Below are 24,745 nucleotides of genomic sequence, written 5' to 3' on the forward strand. Positions count from 1 at the left end.
TCTCATGACCCTGTGCAAGAACAGTGGAAAGTTACCCACCTCAGCTGAAGTGCAATAACATAACAATAAATGTTATGGGGGAATGTCTATAGCCAGCAATCAGTAGATATCATGCATAATTACTTTTTCGTGTTGTATATTCTTGCCAGTAAATAACCATCATTAAGGGGGGCAGGCAGATGCCTCATAGATAATTTTCATCATTTGCTTCTCAGATCATAAAATTGCCAGGATACCCATTTGACACTCCAGATGAAACTCTGAAATGCTGACGTCAAAGCATGGCAATCTAACTCATTATTCACGTAGGGAATGAGTAACAGGCTACACTCAGAGTCTGTGTCTGCTTGTTCTGGATGTTGCCCGTTATATCGTTGCTGTGCTTCATGTTGGTGATCTTCATTTCCCTTTCACAGATTTTTCACAGGACATTTTCCCTGCTTCACTGACCTTGCCCCAACTTTAGGTCTTTCTAACCATGTCTGCTGTCGAAGTTCTATACCTGAATTAATTACACTTTGTGCACATTTCCCATTAATTGTCTTCTCTCTGCTTCACCCATAGACCTTTCCTAGGTCCCATACATAGCCTATTTATGTAGTTATCTTTTTTCTTACTGATTCCCCCACCAAATATATCCCTTTTTTGCCTGCTTGGTTGTAAGTTAGGATTCTTATCAACATTTTCTTATTTCTTCCTCTGTTTTTCTATCCTTTCAACATAGAAATTGACTTACAATTTTATAAAAACATACATAGTTTATTTTTCAATTGTTTTGGTAAGTATTCCTAGGTATAAAGGGAGCTTTTTATCTAAATATGCCCCTGCCACAAAGAGTTTATTTGTTTTCCTTGCTTTTTTTCATTTTCTCAGAAAAGAGCAACTTTGGGAGGAAGCAGGCTAGCATGTGTTGAAGGCTGGAATGAGCAAAGAATTTGGACCCTCAAGGGAGCTTTGCATTCATTTTATAGTGAGCTCTGCTGGTTAGCTAGCCTGTCTTTAGTGTATGCTGTGTATAACGTCCTTGCGAACAGGATTTCTGTCAAAGTGGCTTAGCTCAAGTTGAGATAACAACAAACAAGGAAAGAACAAAAGTTAGATATCCACAAGAGAGATAGTGTTTGTGTGTCTCCACTGATAATCTAATTAAATTGGAGGCAAGATTGCTAGTTTCCACCACTTTTTAGAAAATCAAAGCTATAGCAACACAAGAAATAAGTGTCTCAGTTCAGAGTTAAATATTGCGTACCAATTAGTTTTTTTCTGACTGACAGCCACAGCTTCAAGGCTTTAAAGAAACGCTATCTTTTATATACTACTCATCTTGTGACAGTAACAGGTCTGGTCCTATATGTGGCATCTGACCACCTTCTTCAGCCTACAGGAAATAAGCACTAGCTAACTTTATTTGTGGTCCTTGAAGTGTCTGAGTAAACAGCTTCACTGCTTAAAGGAAATAATTTTTCACACATCAGGTGCAGACTATGTGACAGCAATTACATCCAGTTTGGTACTGGTAACTATTAGCACTCTGATTACTGGACAATACCTATTCATGATCTGTTCTCATTTAAAAATTTAAAATGTATTTTTGTTTAAAGAACTAGAAATGCTAAACTAGGATAGTAGTTATTTATTATGTAGTAGTTATTAATAGCTCTAGTTATTAATAATAATTAGTTACTAACAGTAAACATTTTTATGATTTTTTTCAGTGCCTAGTTGAGGATGTTTACCTTTTTTTTAGTTATTTGTATGTAGTTTTATATACTTCTGAGTATATAAATCAGCCATTATTTCTTTAATGCTAAATTATTTGTGGGTAAAAATAAATCATTCAAATCCATTAAAAATTAGATTTAGATATATGAAGAACTAAAATTTTCTAGTTACAATTGTCATTTATCCTTTATTTTAAAACAAGAACTTATAGCAAATAATGTTTCTGAGCATCTCAGTTTTCAGACAACCTTCATTATTGTGAAAATGCATTTTACCCTTAACCGAAATAGTGAAATGAAGCAGAGATGCCAAATTCTTCTCCTCTCATGCAGTTGCTGAATATTGCACTGTTAAACTTTTAAAATATTTCAACCATGACATGAGAGCATGAACCCCTATTTGGGAAAAAGTACCATTTGTAAATGGTGGTCAAGTCAAGTCAAGAAAGTTTCCTTTTTGAAGGGAATTCTACAAGGTTAATATATAGTATTGATTCTGCTCTAAAAGACTGATGTTACTGTAGTGAGCAGAGGCAGTGGGAAACCATTGTGGGAATTTGGGAAATGTTGAAAAAAATCTGGCAATACTGGTGGGAACATCTCTTTGGCTTCCACAGAAGCCCTACCTTTGAGTAAAAGCAAGAACTTTCACTGTTGATCTCTGAATCCAGTTTGTCCTGGGCCACAAGTTTAGCTCTCACCTTCTCCCTATTCCTTCCCCTGGCTCTTGAGCCAGATCTACTAACAATAATGGTTGTGAAAAGCTGTGGCAGTATTTTAAGAAGTAAAAAATTTACAATGATTTGCAACACTGTTTATCTACTGGTTTCGTTATCTACCCAGTTATATCATTCTGTAATAATACAGAAAAAAATGCACTTTCCTATTTCAGTCAAAGCACTTCATACATTTTAATGCATTGAATCCTTAAATATTCTAAAGCAGTCTAAAGCATAGGTTAATGACATCCCTGTTTTCAAGTTGGAAAACACAGAAATAGACAAGCTAACATCAGCATTTTTCAAGCATCCGCAGATTGTTAAGTCTCTCATAAAAAAATTAAAGTATACAAAATCAGTGAAATTTTTTGACAGTGAAGGTCATACTGAGTTGGTAGAGCTGCAGTGCATAACTGTAGCAGTATCAGGAAAAGAAGAGGCCCACACCTTTGTCCTGTCTTTTCTCTAAAGTGATTCTAGGACATATAAAAGTTATGAATATGTTATTAAATTGGCAACTAAACAACATGTGTGCTTTGAACACAGAGAAATGTGAATTTACCCACAGTTATTTCATTTTCACTCATAATAAAGCAACACATTAGCAAGGCTAAACCTGAAACTGTAGCTTTAAATGGACACTTATCTGGCATCTAGAAGAGGCTGTAGAGAAAATAGTTTCTTTGTTCTGCTGACTGTGTTTTGACTGTAAATAGAACAAGTCAAGAAGTGTGTTTCAACTCATGGGCTTGTCCATTCCTGTTGGCCAGATAGGTAAAGCTCCTCTGTATTTTTGGCAAAACTCTTAATCTTAGGAGAGCACACTTACACCTTTCCCTGTCCCCATCTCCATCATGCTTAAGAGTGCTTCTATTTTAATTTGTGTTTCCTTTTTCTAGAAAGACTGAAACATGCTGCTGATCTTGGTGTCATAACTAGAATAGAATAGAACAGAAAAGAAAAAAGAAAAAACTAGAAAAAATATACTAGACTAGACTAGGCTAGACTAGACTAGAATAGAAGGTCTAAACTCAGATTTTCATCTGAGTAAAGCAATAACATCCTGAGGAGCTGAACAGGAAAACTTCACTATGGCAAAGGGATTCATCTCCTTGGGAGACAGATTACTAATAACAAGTTTATATGGAAGAAAGAAAGTTTTATTCCAACAATTTTTACTTTTACAGAGGTCAGACGTGCCAGGTACCAATTGCTTCATTCTTGGGGCCTTTAAATGCTGTTAAACTTCAAAGCGAGTTAGGGGAATTCAGCACTTTAAAAAACGGTGCCTATAATTCTCCTCCACCTCCACTTTTGAGCAGCTGTGCACATATTATCCATCGTTAGCCAGGGAAGCCCGCAATCCGGACACGGGGGGGGGGGGGGGCTGCCATCAATGGCTTTCCGACGTTGGCGTGAGACGTCTGCCGCAGTCACCCGTTGCGTTTGGGAAGCAGGGCCCCGCAGCGCTGCCCTGGGCGGTGGGTGAGGTGCCGGGGCAGTGCCGCAGCCCACACCACTGCCTCCATCCAAGGCTCGCGCAGGCGATGCAGACCCTCGTCTGATCAGCAGTGGTGGTGGTTAGGTTTCGCTCGGTCAAAACAAGCAGCTTAACTCCTGAATCTTAATCACGCCCCGTTGCCTGCTTCCTTGTTTTTATCCCTGTAGGATTTTTCATCCTCTGAAACCAACAGAAAGATCATATTTTGCTTCAGTTTCTGAAACCTCGTCATTTTTTCCAGACTTTCCATTTCACGCTGTTTGAATTTTATTAAGATCTCTTTACACAAAAGCAGAGTAGCAGCTATATGATGCCCTGAGGGATCTGAAAGGCTGGTGCCATAATGTCGCAAAACTCTGGAGACATTTTATTTCTACCAGAAGCAATTTGGAGGATTGTGGCTAAGGATATAAAATATCTTCAATGTTTACAGCAGGGATCTTGATCTCTGTTGGAATTTAATACAAAAGCTTTTTTTTTTTAATCTATTAATTGGCACATCACATTAATACTGATCAAATAATACCTGTCTACAAAATTGATTGTATTTTCTTTACATCTGTCGTGGTTTAACCCCAGCCGGCAACTAAGCACCACGCAGCCACTCGCTCACTTCCCCCGCTTCAGTGGGATGGGAGAGAGAATCGAAAAAAAGTAGAACTCGTGGGTTCGGATAAAGACAGTTTAATAGGACAGAGAGGAAGAAAATATTAATAATGATAATAATAATAATAAATGGCAATAATAGTAATAAAAGAATTACAATCTCCAAAACAAGTGATGCACAATGCAGTTGCTCACCACTCGCTGACTGATGCCCAGTCAGTTCCCAAGCAGCGATCCACCCCTCCCGGCCAACTCCCCTCAGTTTACATACTGGGCATGATGTCATATAGAATGGAATATTCCTTTGGCCAGTTTGGGTCAGCTGTCCTGGCTGTGTCCCCTCCCAGCTTCTTGTGCCCCTCCAGCCTTCTTGCTGGCTGACCATGAGAAGCTGAAAAATCCTTGACTTAGTATAAACACTACTTAGCAACTACTAAAAACCTCAGTGTGTTATCAACATTATTTTCCTACTAAATCCAAAACGCTGCACTATACCAGCTACTAAGAAGAAAATTAGCTCTATCCCAGCCAAAACCAGGACAGTATCCACACCTTATTCTATACCCTTTACGTCGTGCTCGGGTCCCACACTTTCTAATACATCCCAATTAATCACCATCACCTTTCCTGTCCTTTGATATATACATAAACACACAGATATCATTCCCTTAGTTTGTGGGCCATCATTATAAAATGTCTGTTGAGTTCATTTAGTCCATGACTTTGGGCTCCATCTGCCATAACAGTCTGTCTGGGCAGGAGGGATGGTGCAAGGTCCACTCAGTTAGCAGAGCAGGATCGGGCTTCGATGCAGTGTGGCGGGCGGGTGACATTGGGCGCAGCAGGAGGATGGTGTGTGGTGTTGGATTGTTGCGCTTTGCTCAGTTTTATCGAAGTTCATTCTTCATTAATCTAAGTGATTCTTACTGTCATGCCATTGATATAGCATATAACAATGACAATAATAATGACATACAGTGGCGGGATTATATAGCAATCAACAGCATACAATTTAATCTATTGGCTACTCTCATCTAAAATCAAATCCCCTTGAGGCACACATCGGACTTCCCCATCCTTCTACATCACCCACCAAGTGCACCCAGGTCCTTGAGCAAAAGTAATCCCATGAATGGGTTTGCCTTTGCCTGAGGCAGGAGTAACCCAGACTGTCTTCCCTAGCATGTTTTTTATGTGCACTACAGGGACTTTATCCCCTTCTACAGTATGTAGAAGTTTTCACTGGGCAGGACCAGCCCGATTGGCAGATCCTCTAGTGTTGACTGACCAGGTGGCTTTTGCTAAATGTGTATCCCAATGTTTGAAGGTCCCACTCTCCATTGCTCTCAATGTGGTCTTTCACAGTCCATTATATCGTTCAATTTTCCCAGAGGCTGGTGCATGATTGGGGATGTGATATACCCACTCAATGCCGTGCTCTTTGGCCCTGGTGTCTATGAGGGTGTTTCAGAAATGAGTCCTGTTGTCTGACTCAATTCTTTCTGGGGTGCCATGTCACCATAAGACTTGCTTTTCAAGGCCCAGGATAGTGTTCCGGGCGGTGGCATGGGGCACAGGATATGTTTCCAGACGGCCGGTGGTTGCTTCCACCATTGTAAGCACATGGCACTTGCCTTGGCGGGTTTGTGGGAGTGTGATACAGTCAATCTGCCAGGCCTCCCCATATTTCCATTTCAGCCATCGTCCTCCATACCAGAGAGGCTTTAAACGCTTGGCTTGCTTGATTGCAGTGCATGTTTCACATTCATGGATGACCTGTCTGATAGCATCCATGGTCAAGTCCACCCCTCGATCACGAGCCCATTATACGTTGCCTCTCTTCCTTGATGGCCTGAGGTGTCATGGGCCCGCTGAGCCATAAATAATTCACCCTTATGTTGCCAGGTAAGATCCACCTGAGCCACTTCAATCTTAGCAGCCTGATCCACCTGATGGTTCTTTTGATGTTCTTCAGTGGCCCAACTCATGGGTACATGAGCATCTACATGACATACTTTTACAACCAAGTTCTCTAGCTGGGAAGCAATATCTTGCCATAATTCAGCAGCCCGGATGGATTTACCTGTGCGCTGCCAGTTACTCTGCTTCCATTGCTGTAGCCACCCCCACAGAGCATTTGCCACCATCCAAGAGTCAGTATAGAGATAAAGTACTGGCCATTTTTCTCATTCAGCAATGTCTAAAGCCAGCTGGATGGCTTTCACCTCTGCAAACTGACTCGATTCACCTTTTCCCTCAGTAGTTTGTGCAACTTGTCCTATAGGACTCCATACTGCAGCCTTCCACCTCCAATGTTTTCCTACAATGCGACAGGACCCATCAGTGAACAGGGCATATTGCCTCTCATTTTCTGGCAGTTGATTATACAGTGGGGCCTCTTCAGCACCTCCTCCTCTGCTGATATTCCAAAATCTTTGCCTTCTGGCCAGTCCGTGATCACTTCTAAAATTCCTGGGCGACTGGGGTTTTCTATTCGAGTCTCTTGTGTGATCAGTGCAACCCACTTACTCCAAGTAGCATCAGTTGCATGATGTGTAGAGGGAACCTTGCCTTTGAACATCCAGCCCAGCGCCGGCATTTGGGGTGCCAACAGGAGCTGTGGTTCAGTACCAACCACTTCCGAGGCAGCTCAAACTCCTTCATATGCTGCCAGTATCTCTTTTTCAGTTAGAGTATAGAGAGCCTCAGATCCTCTGTATCCCCAACTACAAAACCCTAGGGGTGGGCCTCGGGTCTCCCCAGGTGCTTTCTGCCAGAGACTCCACGTAGGGCCATTCTCCCCGGCTGCAGTACGGAGCACATTTTTAATATCTTGTCCTGCCCAGACTGGCCCAAGGGCTACTGCATGAACAATGTCCCTTTTAATTTTTTCAAAGGCTTGTTGTTGCTCAGGGCCCCATTTAAAATCATTCTTCTTCTGAGTCACTTGATAGAAAGGCTTACAGTCAGACTGTAATTTGGAATATGCATTCTCCAAAAATCCACAATGCCTAAGAAAGCTTGTGTTTCCTTTTTACTAGTTGGTGGAGACATAGCTGCTACTTTGTTGATCACATCCATTGGGATGTGACGATGTCCATCTTACCATTCTAAAATCTGGATCTCCTGTGCAGATCCCTTCACCCTACTTTGTTTTATGGCAAAACCAGCTTTCAGAAGGATTCAGACTATTTTCTTCCCTTTCTCAAAAACTTCTTCTGCTGTGTTGCCCCATACAATGATGTCATCAATGCATTGCAGGTGTCCTGGAACTTCACCCTGTTCCAGTGCAGTCTGGATTAGTCCATGGCAAATGGTGGGGCTGTGTTTCCACCCCTGGGGGAGTTGATTCCAGGGGTACTGGATGCCCCTCCAAGTGAAAGCAAACTGTGTCCGGCACTCTGCTGCCAAAGGGATTGAGAAAAATGCATTAGCGATATCAGTTGTGGCGTACCACTTGGCTGCCTTCAACTCCAGTTCGTATTGAAGTTCTAGCATGTCTGGCATGGCAGCACTCAGCGGCAGCGTGACTTCATTCAGGCCGTGATAGTCTACTGTTAGTCTCCACTCTCCTTTAGACTTTCACACTGGCCATAAGGGTCACAAGTTTTGATGATCACTCCTTGGCTCTCCAGTCGATGAATCAGCTTATGGATGGGAATCAGGGAGTCTCAGTTGGTACAATATTGCCGCCGGTGCACTGTTGTGGTAGCGATTGGCACTTGTTCTTCAACCCTCAGCAACCCCACAACAGAAGGGTCCTCCAAGAGACCAGGCAAGGTAGACAGCTGTTTAATTTCCTTCGTCTCCAAGGCAACTATACCAAAAGCCCACCGATACCATTTTGGGTCCTTAAAATACCCTCTCCTGAGATAGTCTGTGCCAAGGATGCATGGGGCCTCTGGGCCAGTCACAATGGGGTGTTTCTGCCACTCATTCCCAGTTAGGCTCACTTCAGCCTCCAATATAGTCAGCTGTTGGGATCCTCCTGTCACACCAGAAATACAGATGAGTTCTGCCCCTTTATAACTTGGTGGCATTAGAATACACTGTGCACCGGTGTCTACTAGAGCCTTATACTCCTATGAGTCTGATGTGCCAGGCCATCAGATCCACACAGTCCAACAAACCCAGTTGTCCCTTTCCTCCACCTGGCTTGAGACAGGGCCCCTCTAATCTAGTCAGAGTATTCATTACTTGCTTCTTGTAAAAATGACTTAGAAGTCCCTTCAAGAGGATCAGAAGTAAGATCAGCCCTTCTACTTTGTCTAGGGAATTGTCCGCTGGAAACTGGAGCGGCATTTTTCCTGGAAGAATCCCCTTTTGTGACTGTTTTTCCTCGCAACTCATGTACCCATGCATCTAGGGTCGAGGTAGGTTTTCCATCCCACTTCCTCATGTCCTCTCCGTGGTCACGCAGGTAAAACCAAGGGTACCCCGTGGTGTGTACCTTCTATATTCTCTCTCTTGATCAGAGGAATGCTCACTCCTAATAGCTGAGATACTGGTTCATACAGGTGGGGAGTAGGACTTTTCAATCCCTTTGATCAGTTTTTTGGACATTTCGGACAGTTTTTCCACAGCTGAGATGCAGCTCATAGGGAGGAAGAGAGATTTTCTTCATATTGCCAGAGTTGGTGAGCAATTTCATCCACCGTCAGTGCTTCTTCGTCTTTTGAGGTCAGTACTGCCAATGGCTTGGCATACAACGGTGGTGCGCTCCGTACAAACTTCCACCACATGGGTCATGCGCATTGGACTTCGTCTGGATCTCTGGGTAATTGTGCATTGTCCAGGTCATGATCATCTCTAACACGGCTAATTCCCTCAGGTACTGGATTCTTCTTTCCATGTCGGTCCACTTGCCTGGTTGACATGTAACATCTTCCTTGAAGGGATACCTTTCCTTCATGCTAGACAGGAGTCGCCTCCAGAGGCTGAGGGCTTGTGTCCCTTTTCCAATCGCCTTATCAATGCCCCCTTCCCTAGAAAGGGATCCCAGCTGCTTGGCTTCCCTACCCTCTAATTCCAAACTACTGGCTCTGTTATCCCAGCGTCGGAGCAGCCAGGTGATAATGTGCTCGCCTGGACGACGGCTGAAGTCTTTTCGCTTATCTTGCAGCTCACTCAGGGATAGGGATTGGGTGATTATCTCTGGTTCTGCCTCTTCCTCCTGTTCTCGTGATGACACTGGTTCATCTTCATCCCTTACTAAACAAACTGATTTTTTTGTGTATTTCTTCTTCTGTATAGGGGCAACTGATACCGGCACAGGTTGGTTCTCTGATTCAGCTGCAGTGCCTGTCACCGGGGTTGGAGTAGCCGCGATGTCTGTCACTGGGGTTGGACTAGCCGCAGTGTCTGTTGCAGGGGTTGGAGTAGCCGCAGTGCCTGTCACCGGGGTTGGAGTAGCCACAGTGCCTGTCAGACTGTGTTCCCTCCCTTCCCCGTGAGGGTGCTGCATAGTATCGAGCGGTGTTTGGTAGATACTGGCCAGGGCCCAGCAGAGTGCGGTATGTTGTGCCTCTTTGGAATAGCCACAGCATTTTATCCTTTCAAATATTCTATCGCTTTATCAGGGTCCTGTAGTTGTTCAGAAGTAAAGTTCCAAACCACTGGAGGTGAGAAGTTCTCTAGATACCTGCCCATATTCTCCCACATGCCATGCCTCCCATGATTATCCAGCCTCGGGGCAGATCTCTGAGTGATATTCTTAAACAGTTGTTTAACCTTAAACAAGACCTGGAACACATTCAGAGACATAGCAATAGGAACATGCTGGTTTGAACATCCCAAGGATATTCAAAATTCTCAAGAGCTATTGTAATTTGCCTGAAGGAGAAAGGGAAGGTGAAGGAATGTGTCTCCCCCATGGGTTGGCTCTCCAATGAGAAAAGGTGAAAGGTGTAATTATTAATAGCTTCTGATAGATGGCTCCCGAAGTACGGAGATGACAGCAATGCTGAGTACAAATACCAGATTAGTTTCACGACCAGCAATTTTATCGTATCATAAGCCAGTATTACAAAGTACAACAACATAATAACTCTAGCCCACTTCCCACAGGTGATAAACAGTGCAACAGGGAGCATATACTGCAAGTAAGGTATTACATAACACACCTTTAAGAACAAGTGCACCAACTTTGAAAGCAAATAAATCAACATTGTGACCAGCGACTATTGAAGTAATATAATGAATGCTTATAACAAATTTGTTCTAACTCATTCCAGTCAGATTTGTCGTTATCTCAACCCGTCGAGCCTGACATTGGGCACCAAAAAGAACTGTTGTGGTTTAACCCCAGCTGGCAACTAAGCACCACGCAGCCGCTCGCTCACTCCCCCACCCAGTGGGATGGGGGAGGGAATAGGGAAAAAAAAAAAAAATGTGGGTTCAGATAAAGACAGTTTAATAGGACAGAGAGGAAGAAAATAATAATAATGATAATAATAAAATGGCAATAATTATACTAAAAGAATTAGAATATACGCAACAAGTGATGCATAATGCAATTGCTCACCACTCGCCGACCAATGCCCAGTCAGTTCCCAAGCAGCGATCCGCCCCTCCCGGCCAACTCCCCTCAGTTTATATACTGGGCATGATGTCACATGGTATGGAATATTCTTTTGGCCAGTTTGGGTCAGCTGTCCTGGCTGTGTCCCCTCCCAGCTTCTTGTGCCCCTCCAGCCTTCTTGCTGGCTGGGCATGAGAAGCTGAAAAATCCTTGACTTAGTATAAACACTACTTAGCAACTACTAAAAACCTCAGTGTGTTATCAACATTATTTTCCTACTAATTCCAAAACGCTGCACTATACCAGCTACTAAGAAGAAAATTAACTCTATCTCAGCCAAAACCAGAACAACATCTTGGGATGGAGAAGGCTATTTTTATTCCAGAATTATGGATAATATCCATATGGGTAACATCATGAATCATCTATTCTTAAGACTATGACCTTTTTTTCAACATCTCAGTTGATCATCACTAAGTATTTGCACCAGGTATTTTCTAGAATCACCTCAGGTGATTTATCTGTTTCTGCCTCCAATACTTTCTGTTCTTCCCAAACACAGCCATGCATAAGTTCTTTATAGTAGGCTCATGAAAGTATTTCTCCTCCAGTGAACAGGCAAAGATTTTGTAAGTGTTAATAAGGTTTTATTTTCACTGGTCAGTCTTGAAATCAAAAGCAACTGCTGAACTCTCAGTAGTCTCTTATACAGCAGAATAGTCCTGTTCAGATGAGTTTTGAAATAAAATTGTGTAGGAAGCTGTATTCTAATTTGACAAAAAGATAAGTGTCATGAAAATAATTATTCCATTTTCAAAAATCTGTAATATAATAGTGTGTGTGTGTGTGTGTGTGTGTGCGTGCATGTAATATAGCAGGAGATATATTTAAATGATTATTTAATTAAAACAATATAGATCTATGTGTTCATTTGATGGGAAAATATTTTGTAAAATTTAATGTATGAATAATCATACAGGATCTGGGATGCAAACTCTAAAGATATTGATATTTAAAAACCTTTTAGAATGTTAGACTATTCAGGACACATTTTTCTAAAATGCTTTGTAATTCTGTATGCCTTGGGCTTTCTGGAGCCATGCTGAAGGTGCTGGGATATTGAAATAATTAGATGTCCTTAAAAATAATTTAAACAACCAAAACATTAAAGGAATCTGCTATTTTAAGACAAATAAAAATCTTTTATTGTTGAAGGATGTTATGCATCAGTGACTCAAGTCAACAATTTTCTATCACAGATAACTGAAAATCTTTACAGGAAATATCAGACCAAATAAAAAGGATTTTTTAATTCCATTTCTAAAATTGCAAGAAGTCTATAAAAATACAGAAATCAGACACTGATAATATAATGGAACTACTAATATAAATATGTCGAATTGCACCACTGTTTAACACCATATATATCCTCTAAGTAACGGTCACTCAATAGTCTAACACTGTTGTCTACTCCCATTTTCTATGTTTCCCAGCCCTCTTTGTCATTGCATTTACCATGCACCACTCTTCTTCCTCAGAATAATGCCACAGCAATATCACAGATAAGGATAACAGCAGTTGCTCTCTCAAAAGAAGAACGTAAATTTTATTTCTGGGGTTTTTTTTCACTATTTAATCTTCTTATACTACAGAAATACTGTTCCTATTGTCAAACAGACTGAATGGCTTTTGTAATTATCAAGATAGCTTTAGACACTGCCTCACATAAATGTACTAACAGAGACAGTTATAATTTAACCCTCTTAATGCTGTCTTTCAATACAGCTTCTTTGTAGTGAGTAACCATAATAGCATTCTTGATTGGTCAATGTTCTCTTAAAATGTCAACTTTTCAAAGTAATGATGTGCTATGTACTTCTGGCATCAATTGGTTAAGAGAATTAAATTTAGCTCCCATGTACCAGTGCAGACATTTGAAACAATGCCGGAAATAGCTGACTGTGTTACCTCAAGTTTTTATTCTGTGATAAAACTTCTTTTTCACTATCCAGATGATGATTAAAACTGAATTTAAAGGTTATGTTCATGAAGTTCTGCACATATCTTGGAATATGTCTCTCTTCAATGGTAAAAATAACTGCAGATATACCGAATTCCAGAGTTTAACTACAGAAGTCAGCATTTTCTACTGCAAGGTGTGCACTTTTTATAATAGTTAGATAAAAATTACACAGTACTCATTTTTTTTCCTTCCATTCTGCTTAAATCTCACTGCAGGATGTGTGACACAGGAGAAGGGCTGTTCACCTTTCAGACACGAGAAGGAGAAATGATATATCAGAAAGTCCATTCTGCAACACTGGCAATAGCAGAGCAACATGAAAGATTAATGATGGAGATGGAGCAGAAGGCAAGGGTAAGGTCCCTTCACCAAAATCTTTAAACTTGTAAAAATTGGTAATGAACAAAAGTATGGAGTAATGCCAGTCCGTGGATTCAGCTGTAATGATGGTATTAGCTGTATGGCTAAGACAAAACAGACTTTTGGATTTATGTATTTTCATGGTCAGGGTTTTTCAGCGTGTGCTATACAATGATCTGTTGGTGTCTTTTTGGAACGGTGGATAGCATTAAACGCGAGATCCATGGTTACCTTCTTGAAAATTGTGGCTCCGTTACTCAAAGATTAAGCCTTTAAGCTGAAGCCAGCTGTGAGTTGACTATCGATGAATGAGTGTTAATTGCTCCTCATGGCCTCACAGGTGAAAAAAAAAAAGTCCAGTATAAACACTCCTAGGTGACAGCAGACATTTTCTGTTTTTCTTAACCCCCGAAAGAAATTACTTTCACTACACTATAATAAGTAGCAGTGCAATGTGTGTTCAAAAAGAGCTATTTTTTTATTTTAAGTTCAGAATTTCCAGTTTGCACAAGTCATCTTTAAGTGACTACTGAAAAGTTTGGAGTTTTTTAAGACAAAAAGAAAAGAAGTGTTCCCTGTATGCTTAGAAGTAGAGATGGTCTTAAATGATCATTCTGGAAAGATAATTTTCAACTGTGGTTTGAAGCTGCCTTTATATCCACCAGAGAGGAAAGATATGGGGAGGCCAGGGAACCTGGTCTGCATGCTTTTCTTCTCAGATGACCACCATTCTCCACGTATCTTTGTCCCTAGAAAGAGATTTGAGGGTAATTGCACCATTTCCAGTGACTCTCTCTTCCTTCCTTCCTTCCGTTGCCCACCATGTACGTGCCCACAGTCATGCAAACATGACTTACATGATCCTCTCCCTGCACACTCCATCACTGTCAAAATATCTTGCTCACACTTCTGAGAGAAAGGCTCTTTCAAAGGGCAACTTAAGACCCCAATGTTCAACTCCTTCTTCTAATTACTCCTCAGATAAGTCTATCTTCCTCTATTTACTGAAAAAGAAACTTGAAAAAGACTTAGATTTCCATGTCAAAAGTCTGTTATGTTGAATGCTCCCCTCATACTCTGCATGTCTCTAAGTAAGATCCGAGATGGGAAGCCATAAAAAGTGACTTTTTTGGTGGTTTATGAAGAAAGGTGGATGAGTTTTTCAATAAAAGTAGACAAAGTAGGAGCATTTGCACAATATTTAAGATTCGGACTTCGGACAGAAAAAGCAGGAAGAGGAGAGTTCACAATCAAGATTAAAATAAGATTAGAGACACAGGAGCAATTGCTAGAAAGTCCAGGAGAAGATGGTAGAGTAAATGGAAGAGCATCTGAAGTGGCAGAAGTGCTGGCAAAAAACAACTGCATTCTGCTGGGCAGAAAGTAATTGAATAATAGTCCAAAACCAGGAAAAAGCATCATTATAAATAAGTCTGCTTTTAAAGTGTCTACACTAGTAAGAGAAATCAGAGCATTTTCCTACTGCCGTAGTAAGTGCTTAGACCAGGATCATACAGGATTTTCCTTTCATGGAACCACCACTTTCAGGTCTTTCACCTATCGATTAGCAGCTTTGCTGCTTAGCAAAGCCGTTTCCATTCTGCCATCAGATGACTTCCTTGAAACCTCATTTATGAAGCCTGTGGCCATATGGTATGTAATATCAAACTCTGAGAGCAGGCTCAGAAATAGAAATGACTCATCAGCCACGCAGTGTATAATGTACTTGGCTCCTGGATGAGGCTGCGCTGTGATCTGCAGAGGGAGATCGGTAGAGGCTTGCTGTAGGCTGCCGTAGGCTGCGTAGAAGCTGTGGGCTGTGTAAAAGAGGCTGAAAAATCTGTTGATTTTATACTTCAACTAGTAAGCTAATGTTGGTTTGATTTTGGAAGCTCAGCTGCTCCTGACTGATGGGGTGCTGAACATTCAAGGGGTCATCTGTGTCATCTGCAGCATTTGAGTTGTATTCATATTAGAAACAAAATCTGAAGATATTAAATAGACTAAGTATGTGTTATTTTCCTTTTACTAAGTATAATTACTTCTCTGATATCTAAATCCAACAGTTTCACCAAATGCCTAAGTATGTTTTTTCCATAAGATCTGAAATTGAAATACAAGCAAGAGTGTATTTTTAAATCAGGGATCTACAGGCCATAAATGTCTTTTAGGTCTTCCCAAAGCTTGACCTTTGATCCTTTGTATCTATAGCTCTATACTTGGGGTTTTTTGCTCTTTCCTGACCCTTTCTGTAATGAACAGCTCATGTTTAATATTATAGAATTAAATCTTCTTTTTTTTAATAAAGGTGAAAATGAAAGAAATTTTTAAAAGTAAAGGAAGCTTAACGGCATATCCATTATTATACAAATCAGAAAAAGGGAAGAAACGTAATGGTAATTCCATCTTTACTTCTTCCTTCCAATCATTAGAAGTTATATATTAGAAAAGACTCTTGAATATTTGTGTGTTCTGTCCTACATGTTAACATATTTTAAGTAATTAATACACTGAAGTTTCATTTAAATTTTTCCAGATTATAATAGGTTGTAATCCAATATTATAAAAAGTGAACACAGTTTATAAAGGAAGTCAAAGTGCATTTTTTACTAAAGGAACCTTGATGAAATATATAGATTATGATTAGCTCTCATAATGAATACACAAAGTGTGTCACCTTACTGATAAAAAAAGCAAAAAGACACAAAACACACAAAAAAAACAGAAAAAAATTCTGGCAGAAGAAAAAAGGTAAACTTAGTTACTGCTGCCAGAGACTTCTCAGATAAAGGTACTGTGGGCAGCCACAGGCCACATTTACTCCATTTATGGAGGTCTCTGCACACAAAAATGCTGCTTCGGAATACTAAGCAATAAATTCATTTTTATGCTAAGAAATCTATTACTCAAGCCAAGTATCATGCTAGATAACTATGTTAATAAGAGAGAGACATGAGAAGGAAACTAATTCTTCCCATTACCTTCGAAAGGGCATGGACTGGAAGCAAAATTGTTCTGTGGCAGCTAATGCTGTACCAAGTCTGCCTCATTGTCATCACAAGCAGGAGAAGCCCAGACAGTTTAAGTAGGCAGTCACATGCACACTTTTGTCTTCTGCACATTTCCCTTTCAAACTATAACACTGGAAGAAGGACCTGAAATGCGGGATCAGTAGTCCCTGGCATAGGTGTGGTTTCGAGTCGTTTATTGGTTTTACTGTGACCAAAGCAGACTGGATTTTATTCAAATGCTATGGCAAAGAGGACAATGATCTAATTTAGCTCAGGTGGTCTTTTTGATTGAGTTTGAGACATTAAATTGGCAACGTGGTAGTGTTTTATGCTCACTTTGTTTGAGACAATAGCAAATTTGGGCCAATGCAAGTAATTAAATTGAAATTCTTTTCAGGGAAATTGTTATCTGTATATTCACTTTTTTCAGTCTTCGCTTTTTTAATGGATCAGCGTAATACAGATTATAATTTTTGCTTGTGGGTGGTTCTTTGAGGGGAGGGGGCGATATGGGGGTGTTTTGCTAGTAGTTTTTCAGTATCAACACAATAAATTAATTAAAATGAACAATGACTGGCTTTCTATTTACAAGATTTTATTTAGTGCTGTGGTATTATTTATATGAGAGTGTCATCAACTCTGGTTTTATCACCTGAATAGTCTGCATTCTTACATACCTCTTCTTTTGCACACACATACACACCACCTCCCCTTTTGTTTTTAAATGTAACATTTAGAAATCTGGTTGGACTGGCAGTCCTGGAATTACAAAAAAAAAAAGTGATAGCCTCAAGAATAGCGTGTATCCCCACTAACTGTAGTCTAATGTTGAGCATGGAAGATGCACATCTGAGTGTCTAACAGCCAGCTCTTCCATCCCTCCTCTGTCCCCAAGCTGGGCTGCAAGCTCCTTCTACTTCCCTTCTGTTAGCTCAGGTGCTTATCTGACTTGGGGAGTCAATTCAGTTTGCTAATTTGGCAAAAAAAAATAGCTAAAAGGAAGAGGATTCTGCAGGGTTACTGAACTGAATTGGTTTACAGAGGCACCTATGAACAATCAGATCTTCCTGGTTATCCCATCCTGAGGAAAGAAGGAAAAAAAAATAATTCACCTTCTGTAAATGCTGAGTATTCTCCTTCTTGCAATGATGGTGGTTTTGGTGATCTTTTTTTAAAGAATCTCAGTGAAGATAATTTTCACACACTAGCATCTGAACACAGTTGTTCTCAGCAGCACTTGTCTATCTAACCTCTACACCAGGATGACAACGTGCTTACTGTCACATGGCATTGGAATTCAAGACCTGATTTTCCTCCGTAATGCCAGCTTTGATGTTCTGCCACTCAGCCTCCACTGAAAACACTCCTGATGTAACTTCTGCACCCACTGTTGTTCAAGTATATAAAATGGGGGGTTAAGAACTGTAGATTTCTCATATTATGACTACACATATGAAGTAGGCACGCTAAGGAAATAGTCATACTTTTGTAACCTTATAAATCACGTATTTCAAGAGCTGCCAGTAAAAACCTATTATGTAATCTCAAAAGAATAAAAATTTACAATGTGTAAAACAATAATTCTAAATAAGATAGCACTAAAGTTCATGTTAACCAGCTGAAGTTAGTCAAAGATCAGTAAGACTGAAGTATAAATGCATGAAGAAATTATAATGGTGCAAATTTCATAACATTATCAGAGGAAATATTCTATGACACTTGTTTTGCTTTAGACAGCAGAGCTGTAAAAATAATGTCATTTTAGATTGTGATCCTTTTTACATTTACCAGAAGATAAACACCTTTATGAAACACTGCATCTGTATATTTTTCTTCCATTCTCATTATTTACAAGTCTTGTCTCTAATATTCAACTTAATATAAGTGAATGAGTCATCCTGATAGGTTTCTGTCATTTAAAAAAGATAGTATCAATGAGTTTATATATTATTTTTAAAAAAAGTTATTAGGAGGGAAATAATGAATATGCCAAAGAAGACGAATATCAGGCAATGGAACTGGGCTTGAGGAGAGGTTGAAGAAGAAGGTGGCTGAGAAATAAGCCTGTGAGTCATTTAATCTTTCTCTTTCTTATCTGGAACAGAATGCCAAGGGTAACAGTATTTCATAGGACTGGTCTGAGGATAAATATAAATGACAGGGTTGTCAGGCATGGTATTAATCAGAATGTAAATAGAATGAAGAATATCAATGTAAATTGTCTTAGAATCAGAAAAGAAAAAAAACTCCGAGGCTGGAGAAAATAACAGCATTAGCTTCATAGTGAACTTTTAATTTATCTTTGCTCTGTTAAACAAGTTTGTACTATGTATTTCTTCATGTATTTTTAACCTGATCACAACCTAAACATACTCATTGAAACACTACAGGATTGAACGTCATCAACAAATGCATCAAACATTCTAAATTTTCATTTTAAAATGATGGTTTAAATTTGAAGTATCCTACCTTTGCCAATGCATCTTCAGGGCTTTGTCTGGTTTATGGTTGTTATTTATGTCTTTGTGCAATGGTGTAACTATTATTTTCAACTTGTGAAGTATCGGAAATTCAGAGAGACACTAGTGGAGGCTGCCCACCCATGATTATATGAAATATTTAGTTAAAATATATGTCTTTTGGGCTCCATTTCAGCACTGCAATTTACTTAATATGACAAAGTTCTTTTATGTTGTAATTCTGCCTAAGTGCATTTGGGTCAAGTCAATACCTGGAGGAGAAAATGGAGAAGTAAATTCCAGAGTTCATCCATAGATGATCCTATGTCATGACACATTGGTCTCTTAGTACGTTTTCTTCTGTTTCCAAGTTATGTATAAACTCAAGTACTGAGGTTCTGAATACATATGATCATTCATGAACTCATGCACTTTATATAAGCTAAAGTATAGCCTCAGGTCAGTTGTTCATGCAAATACTTAGCTCAATATTGTTCTGTATTTCCCATCTGAAACTACTGTATCGTGTTGCTGTATAATGTTTGTTTAGAAACTTTATAACCCTGTAAAAAGCTGGCTGCTTTATTGCAATACATAGTTGGTGAATTGTTTACTTGGTTCGCACAGGTGTTGTGAAGCTTATTTTGATTACTTGTTCTAGAGGTCTTTGAAAGTTACAGGTTAAAGCTGAAATAGCCTTGCAGCGCTTTTGGCAGGAGAGGACTTCTAGAGAAGTAAAGCTCACCCTTCTTTGTGGTGGAAACCGGTAATAGAAAATTGGGAGTGTTCCACTGCAGGATCTGTCTGTCCACTGGCAAGCCATGACCAGCTGTAAATCTTGCCAAGATTAACAACAAAAACAAGAATGCTGACTTCTTTTTTTTTTTTTCCCCCTAAGTCAGAATCTGTGTACTTTTAGGTCTGAGTTTTGTAAACCCAGTTCCCATAAGTATCAGTAATTTCCCATAGGGTTCTTGGTTCATTAAGCACATAATGACATTTTTCCTGAGACTGATTTTTCTGTGAGAATTTTTTAAGAATTTTGCCAGGCTCTTTGTTAGTCTTCAGGCTCAGAAAACTGTGTGTACTTAGATGAAGTAAATCCTAGGGTTGGGTCGCAAGTCTATTCCCGACATTCACCACTTCAGAAGAAAGTAGGGGGGTTGTGAAAATTCAGGCTTGGTTTCAGCGGCAGTTAATGATTCCTCCAACTGGAGCTGTTTTATTTCTTGATCTTATTTGAAAGAAAATATTTCCTTGAATGTAGACGTATTTCATTGGCATTTTTTCAGGGACTATTACTCATATCCAATAATAGACATTCAAACAGTGCAGCAGCATTCGAATACTGTGCAGCAGGTGCCATTCACTTCCTGAAAGAAAATACTTCATCTTGCCATGAAATCTGAACTTCCACGGCCACTGCCTATTCCTTTCTTACCAAGTCAACACCTTTTTTGCTGGCCTCTTCTTCCATCAGGTGCAGGAGTCTACTGTCTCCTATCGGGTACCTTGCAGGCAGTGAGACGAGGAGCTGTAAAGCCCTGCTTCTCCAGGGGACGCTGCAGGTGGTGGTTGTTGCTGGATGTTTGCTGTGTGTTTGAATGAAACCGCAGTACAGGGCAAGTCTTTACTATGGTAACAAAGGGTTAGTGCAGCTGCTCGTACGCAGTGGGGGAACAGAGCTATTTGTCATGTCAGAAACACTGCAGACAACATAAAGGTTTGTGCAGTGTGTAGGTAAGTGCCGTGGGTAGGTGCGAGAGCGGAGCTGGCAAGTCCTTGCATAAGAGTGTATCAGATATTTTGGTAGTCGGTGATGTAATTTAAATGCCGTTTTGCCATTTGAAAACTGTTCACTAGAGCTTGCACTGGAGTTTTGAATGTTTTTGAAGTAGTAGTAGTCATGAGGGCTCTCATTCAGAGGATGGTGGGAAAAATTCAATTCCTCCCTTGCCTGACACAGTTTTGAAATCTCTCTTATCCCTAGGCATTGGGCTGGATGATCTTGAATGCAAAAAGTCCCTGTCCTAGGGACTAAAACCCACATACCTCACCACATGGATGCATATCCTAACCTAGAAATTGCTCTCATTCTTGCCTTCTTAAAAATTTCTGGAATATTTTGTATAATTTTATAATGTTCTTCTAGCTTTCTGTCTATTGTGCTACCTAAAACTCAGATTGAAATCTGTCTTCCTCCTAATATAAAGTAGGAGCTGAACCAAAACTTGTAATAAAAGCTTCACAGAGGTGTCTCATAACGGAGACAGCAGAGTTTCTTGTCTGCCAGGAGCCTGCTCCATCCTATGAATCAATCTTAAAGCTGCATACGTGAATCCTATGAACACTGTTTTCCTTGTTCTGTTCACCTCATTTAGCTGTTTGCATGCAGGTATGCTGTATTGTGAACATTTCGATTTAAGCAGCTAGGGTCTGTTAGTTTGTTTAAATGCAACAAGGCAAAGATATTTGCATAGTAAGGTATCTGAAGATGCAAACCCTCCTGAGAATTTAGCACGTAGGTGCTTTAAAAATCCATGTAGCTATCTACATTTCTAGGAATTTTTTCAAGAACTAGGTACAAATTTCTTAGAAGTCAGGTATCATTTATTTCAACTTTACAAAGTTTTATTTGTATATAATTGGATTTGAAGGTTAGTGACATAAGCTCATTTGTAATGTTTACATGTTTACAGAGCTATCAAAGTAGTTGGAAAGGCACTGTCAAGTTGAAATTCATGTTTGTTTCCGGAAAATGCAGAAAGTGAAGAGCTAAAGAACTTTCCCTGAACAAAATTGATGATTTGATTAGCGGTCTTATTTGCTAAAAGCCGTGGGTGTTATGAGTGATAAATTAGGAATGGTCGCTGTAATTATACGGTAGTTGTTGCATGCCTGACTTGGCTATTCCTAGCCCTCCCCTTAACTAAACTCTGAGAAGCATTTAATATGGAAGGGAAGTTTTCTTTGGCATTGTGTACATTTAAAACAACTTGCTTGTGTAACTGTGCTGGTAGGTTTATGTCATCAAACTCTTTTAACAGAGGAGCAGGTTATATTGACTTAAGGATTACTCGAAAAATAATTCTCAAGCCCGTTCTCCAATGGGCTTAATTTATTATTAATCTCGTACCTGCTATTTTGAGAAAACTGTTTCTTGTAAAATAAAGTAGCCTGTAGAGCTCTTATTATTATTAGCAAAAATAATAGCTGATGAAGCCACCTGATGCTCTCAGGAGACAGGTATTATTATAATAATTATACTAATGAGTGAAATAAGGCACAGAAAGATTAAGGCCAAATTCAGCTGTGTATGAATTGCCCAAGGTCATAGAGTAATCAGCTGTACGCTGGGAATAGCACAGCAACAACAACAACAACAAAACAAATCCTGAATCATAGTCAATTACTTATTCACAGAAGAATTAACTTCTGAAAAAGTTATTTTTCACATGGTTTTCATCAGTCTTTTGAACTATGGTATCATTCTGCGTCTCCTGTCAAGCAAAGCCTTCCTCTTTTTCAGGAACTCTCTTCAGGAGTTCTTTATGTCACCCGAGGGAATAGTTGAGGCTTTGTCTCTGATTAATAAGAAACTTCTTTATCAATGATTTACAGAGGGGCACAGTGCTATTCAGAGAATAGGGGACTTATAAAAAGTAATAATCTGAAAGGGGATCAAAAATTCTCATAATAGTCCTAAAGTTACTCTGTAAATCCCTCCTGTGCTTTTTGTGCTTTGGCTCATCAGGTACCTGTTGGTAGGACAAAAATTAGGTGAAGTTCACCCTTTGTCTTCATTTTGCTTTTTTCCTCTGCTTCCATTCCTTTTTTATAAAGATGACAGATTTTTTAACATGAAAATTATTTATAATAATCTCTCTGATTATGTTTAGACTGAAGACAACAGATATTTAGTGTCTAAAAAAAACATATGTGAAATATGGGCACTTCTCCAAGTACAAGCTGTCTTTTGATATGTATTAATCAAAGCCTGTCCAGATAGGGGTTGTTTATGTTCCTTTTTTGCTCAGCCTTGTGTTGTTGTTCTTACATTACTGATATCCCATATATGATTCCAGCCATGCTAACAATTTTTATTTATCAGTTGCTCTGCACTGTGCAGGAATCAGAAATGTAAGACAGTAGTACAGACAGTACAGTCCCTGAACTGTTGATTTGACATTATTTCACCTACTACAGTAGCTGTATTATATAAAGATATGCAGCTACTACAGTAAGCAAAATAATGTCAGGTTAACACACTGGCACAGCACATCTCATTAGCTCTCAGATTTTCAAACCCATTGAATATAGGATCAGAAAAATGGGCATTGTAAGGGACTGCTGGTGGTCAGCTCACCTAATCTTCTGTTCAAAGCAGGGATAGCATCAAACCTAGACCAAGTTACCCTGGGTCTTATCCAGTCAAGTTTTGAATACCCCCAAGGATGTAGATTATGGGTACCCATTCCAGCACTTGGCTGCTCTCATTGTGAAGAATTTTTCCTTAAGTCTGTCCCGAATTTCCCTTGCCATAGCCTGTGACTGTTGCCTCTTGTCCTTTCACTGTGTATCTCTGCTAACAGTCTTCTCTACAACATGCCTTTAAGAAGAGAGAGAGAAACTGGAGCTACGTTTCTCTTAGCCTTTTCCTTCTCATGCTGAATAAACATTAAACACTTAATCCAGTGTCACTGATCATATTCTGCTTCTTAGAGTTTCTCTGCCGGACTCTCTTCAGTTTGACATTTCTCCTGTGCCAGGGCCTAAACCTGAAGGCTCTGTGAATACAGCTGAACCTCCAAATGTGGTTTCATAGGTGCCAAATAGTGGGGGAATGTGACTTCCCCTGACCTACTGGCCGTGCTTTTGCTAATGTGGTCCAGTATGTGGTTAACCTCCATCACTGCACATGTACGCTGATCATTCATGTTACCACCAGGACCACTAGGTGCTTTTGGCAGAGCTTTTGCCTAGTAACTCAGTCCCCAGGCTGTACTCATGCACTGAGTTGCCCTGGCCCAGTTGCAGCATTAAAATCTGTCATTGCTGAACTTCATGAGATTTCTGTCTGCCCTTTCCTCTTCTTTGCTGAGGTCCCTCTGAATGAAAGCCCTCCCGTCTGGGTGTTTGACTGTTCCCCCTAGTTTGATGTCATCCCCAAATTTGGTAAGGGTGGATTCTGTCCCACTGCCCACGTTGATGATGAAGATGTTAAAAAGTATTGGAGTTCTGACCCATCTAAACTGCAGGCGTAGGTTTTTAACAAATGTTTCAATTCTGCAGTATTCAGCAGCAAGGGCTTAATGAAGATTTTCCATGCTATAGTAGAAGCATACATCACTCTGTTGCTTATGACTGTCTCAGGGTAAAAGCTGCTAGTCTTATCACATATTCAGTCTGTCAGAATCCATTTCCATAAAGGTAGCTGCCAGGCAAGATTCTTATGGATTCATATGGCTGGCTGTTGAATGCATATCTCTACAGTGTCTGTGATTCAAAATCCATTGACAAATCAGCATAGGTTCTTGTTTATAAAATGAAAGAACTTGTGGTCTCTTCATTATTCTTAATCTTTTCCTTGTAGGACACAGTGGTAAAAGTTGCAATTGCTACTAGCTGAGAGGTTTTGTAAAATCATTTGTAAAATGATAGCATTTCTGTAATGTTTCCCACATATTGTTCAGTGATCACCTTTACATACATTTTGTATTATGTGAAGAAAAAAGTGATGGAGTTGCAGATTTCCATGGCAACAGGTATAATTCTATATTTCCTTTGTTTTGTGAAGCTGGAACTTACCAGGACGGAAGCAAAGG

At 39.9% G+C, this 24,745-nt stretch overlaps 1 protein-coding gene across 1 annotated transcript in view; it reads left to right on the forward strand.

Moving 5' to 3' along the window:
- Positions 1-24,745, forward strand: part of DOK6 (docking protein 6) — a 259,109-nt gene that overhangs the window by 179,396 nt on the left and 54,968 nt on the right. The window contains exon 6 of the mRNA XM_050891718.1: positions 13,306-13,444. Coding sequence (XP_050747675.1) covers positions 13,306-13,444 — 139 coding nt within the window. The remainder of the gene's footprint in view (positions 1-13,305; positions 13,445-24,745) is intronic.

Source organism: Gymnogyps californianus, chromosome 2 (genome assembly GCF_018139145.2).
Source record: "Gymnogyps californianus isolate 813 chromosome 2, ASM1813914v2, whole genome shotgun sequence".
In the NCBI taxonomy this organism is placed as follows: Eukaryota; Metazoa; Chordata; class Aves; order Accipitriformes; family Cathartidae; genus Gymnogyps; species Gymnogyps californianus.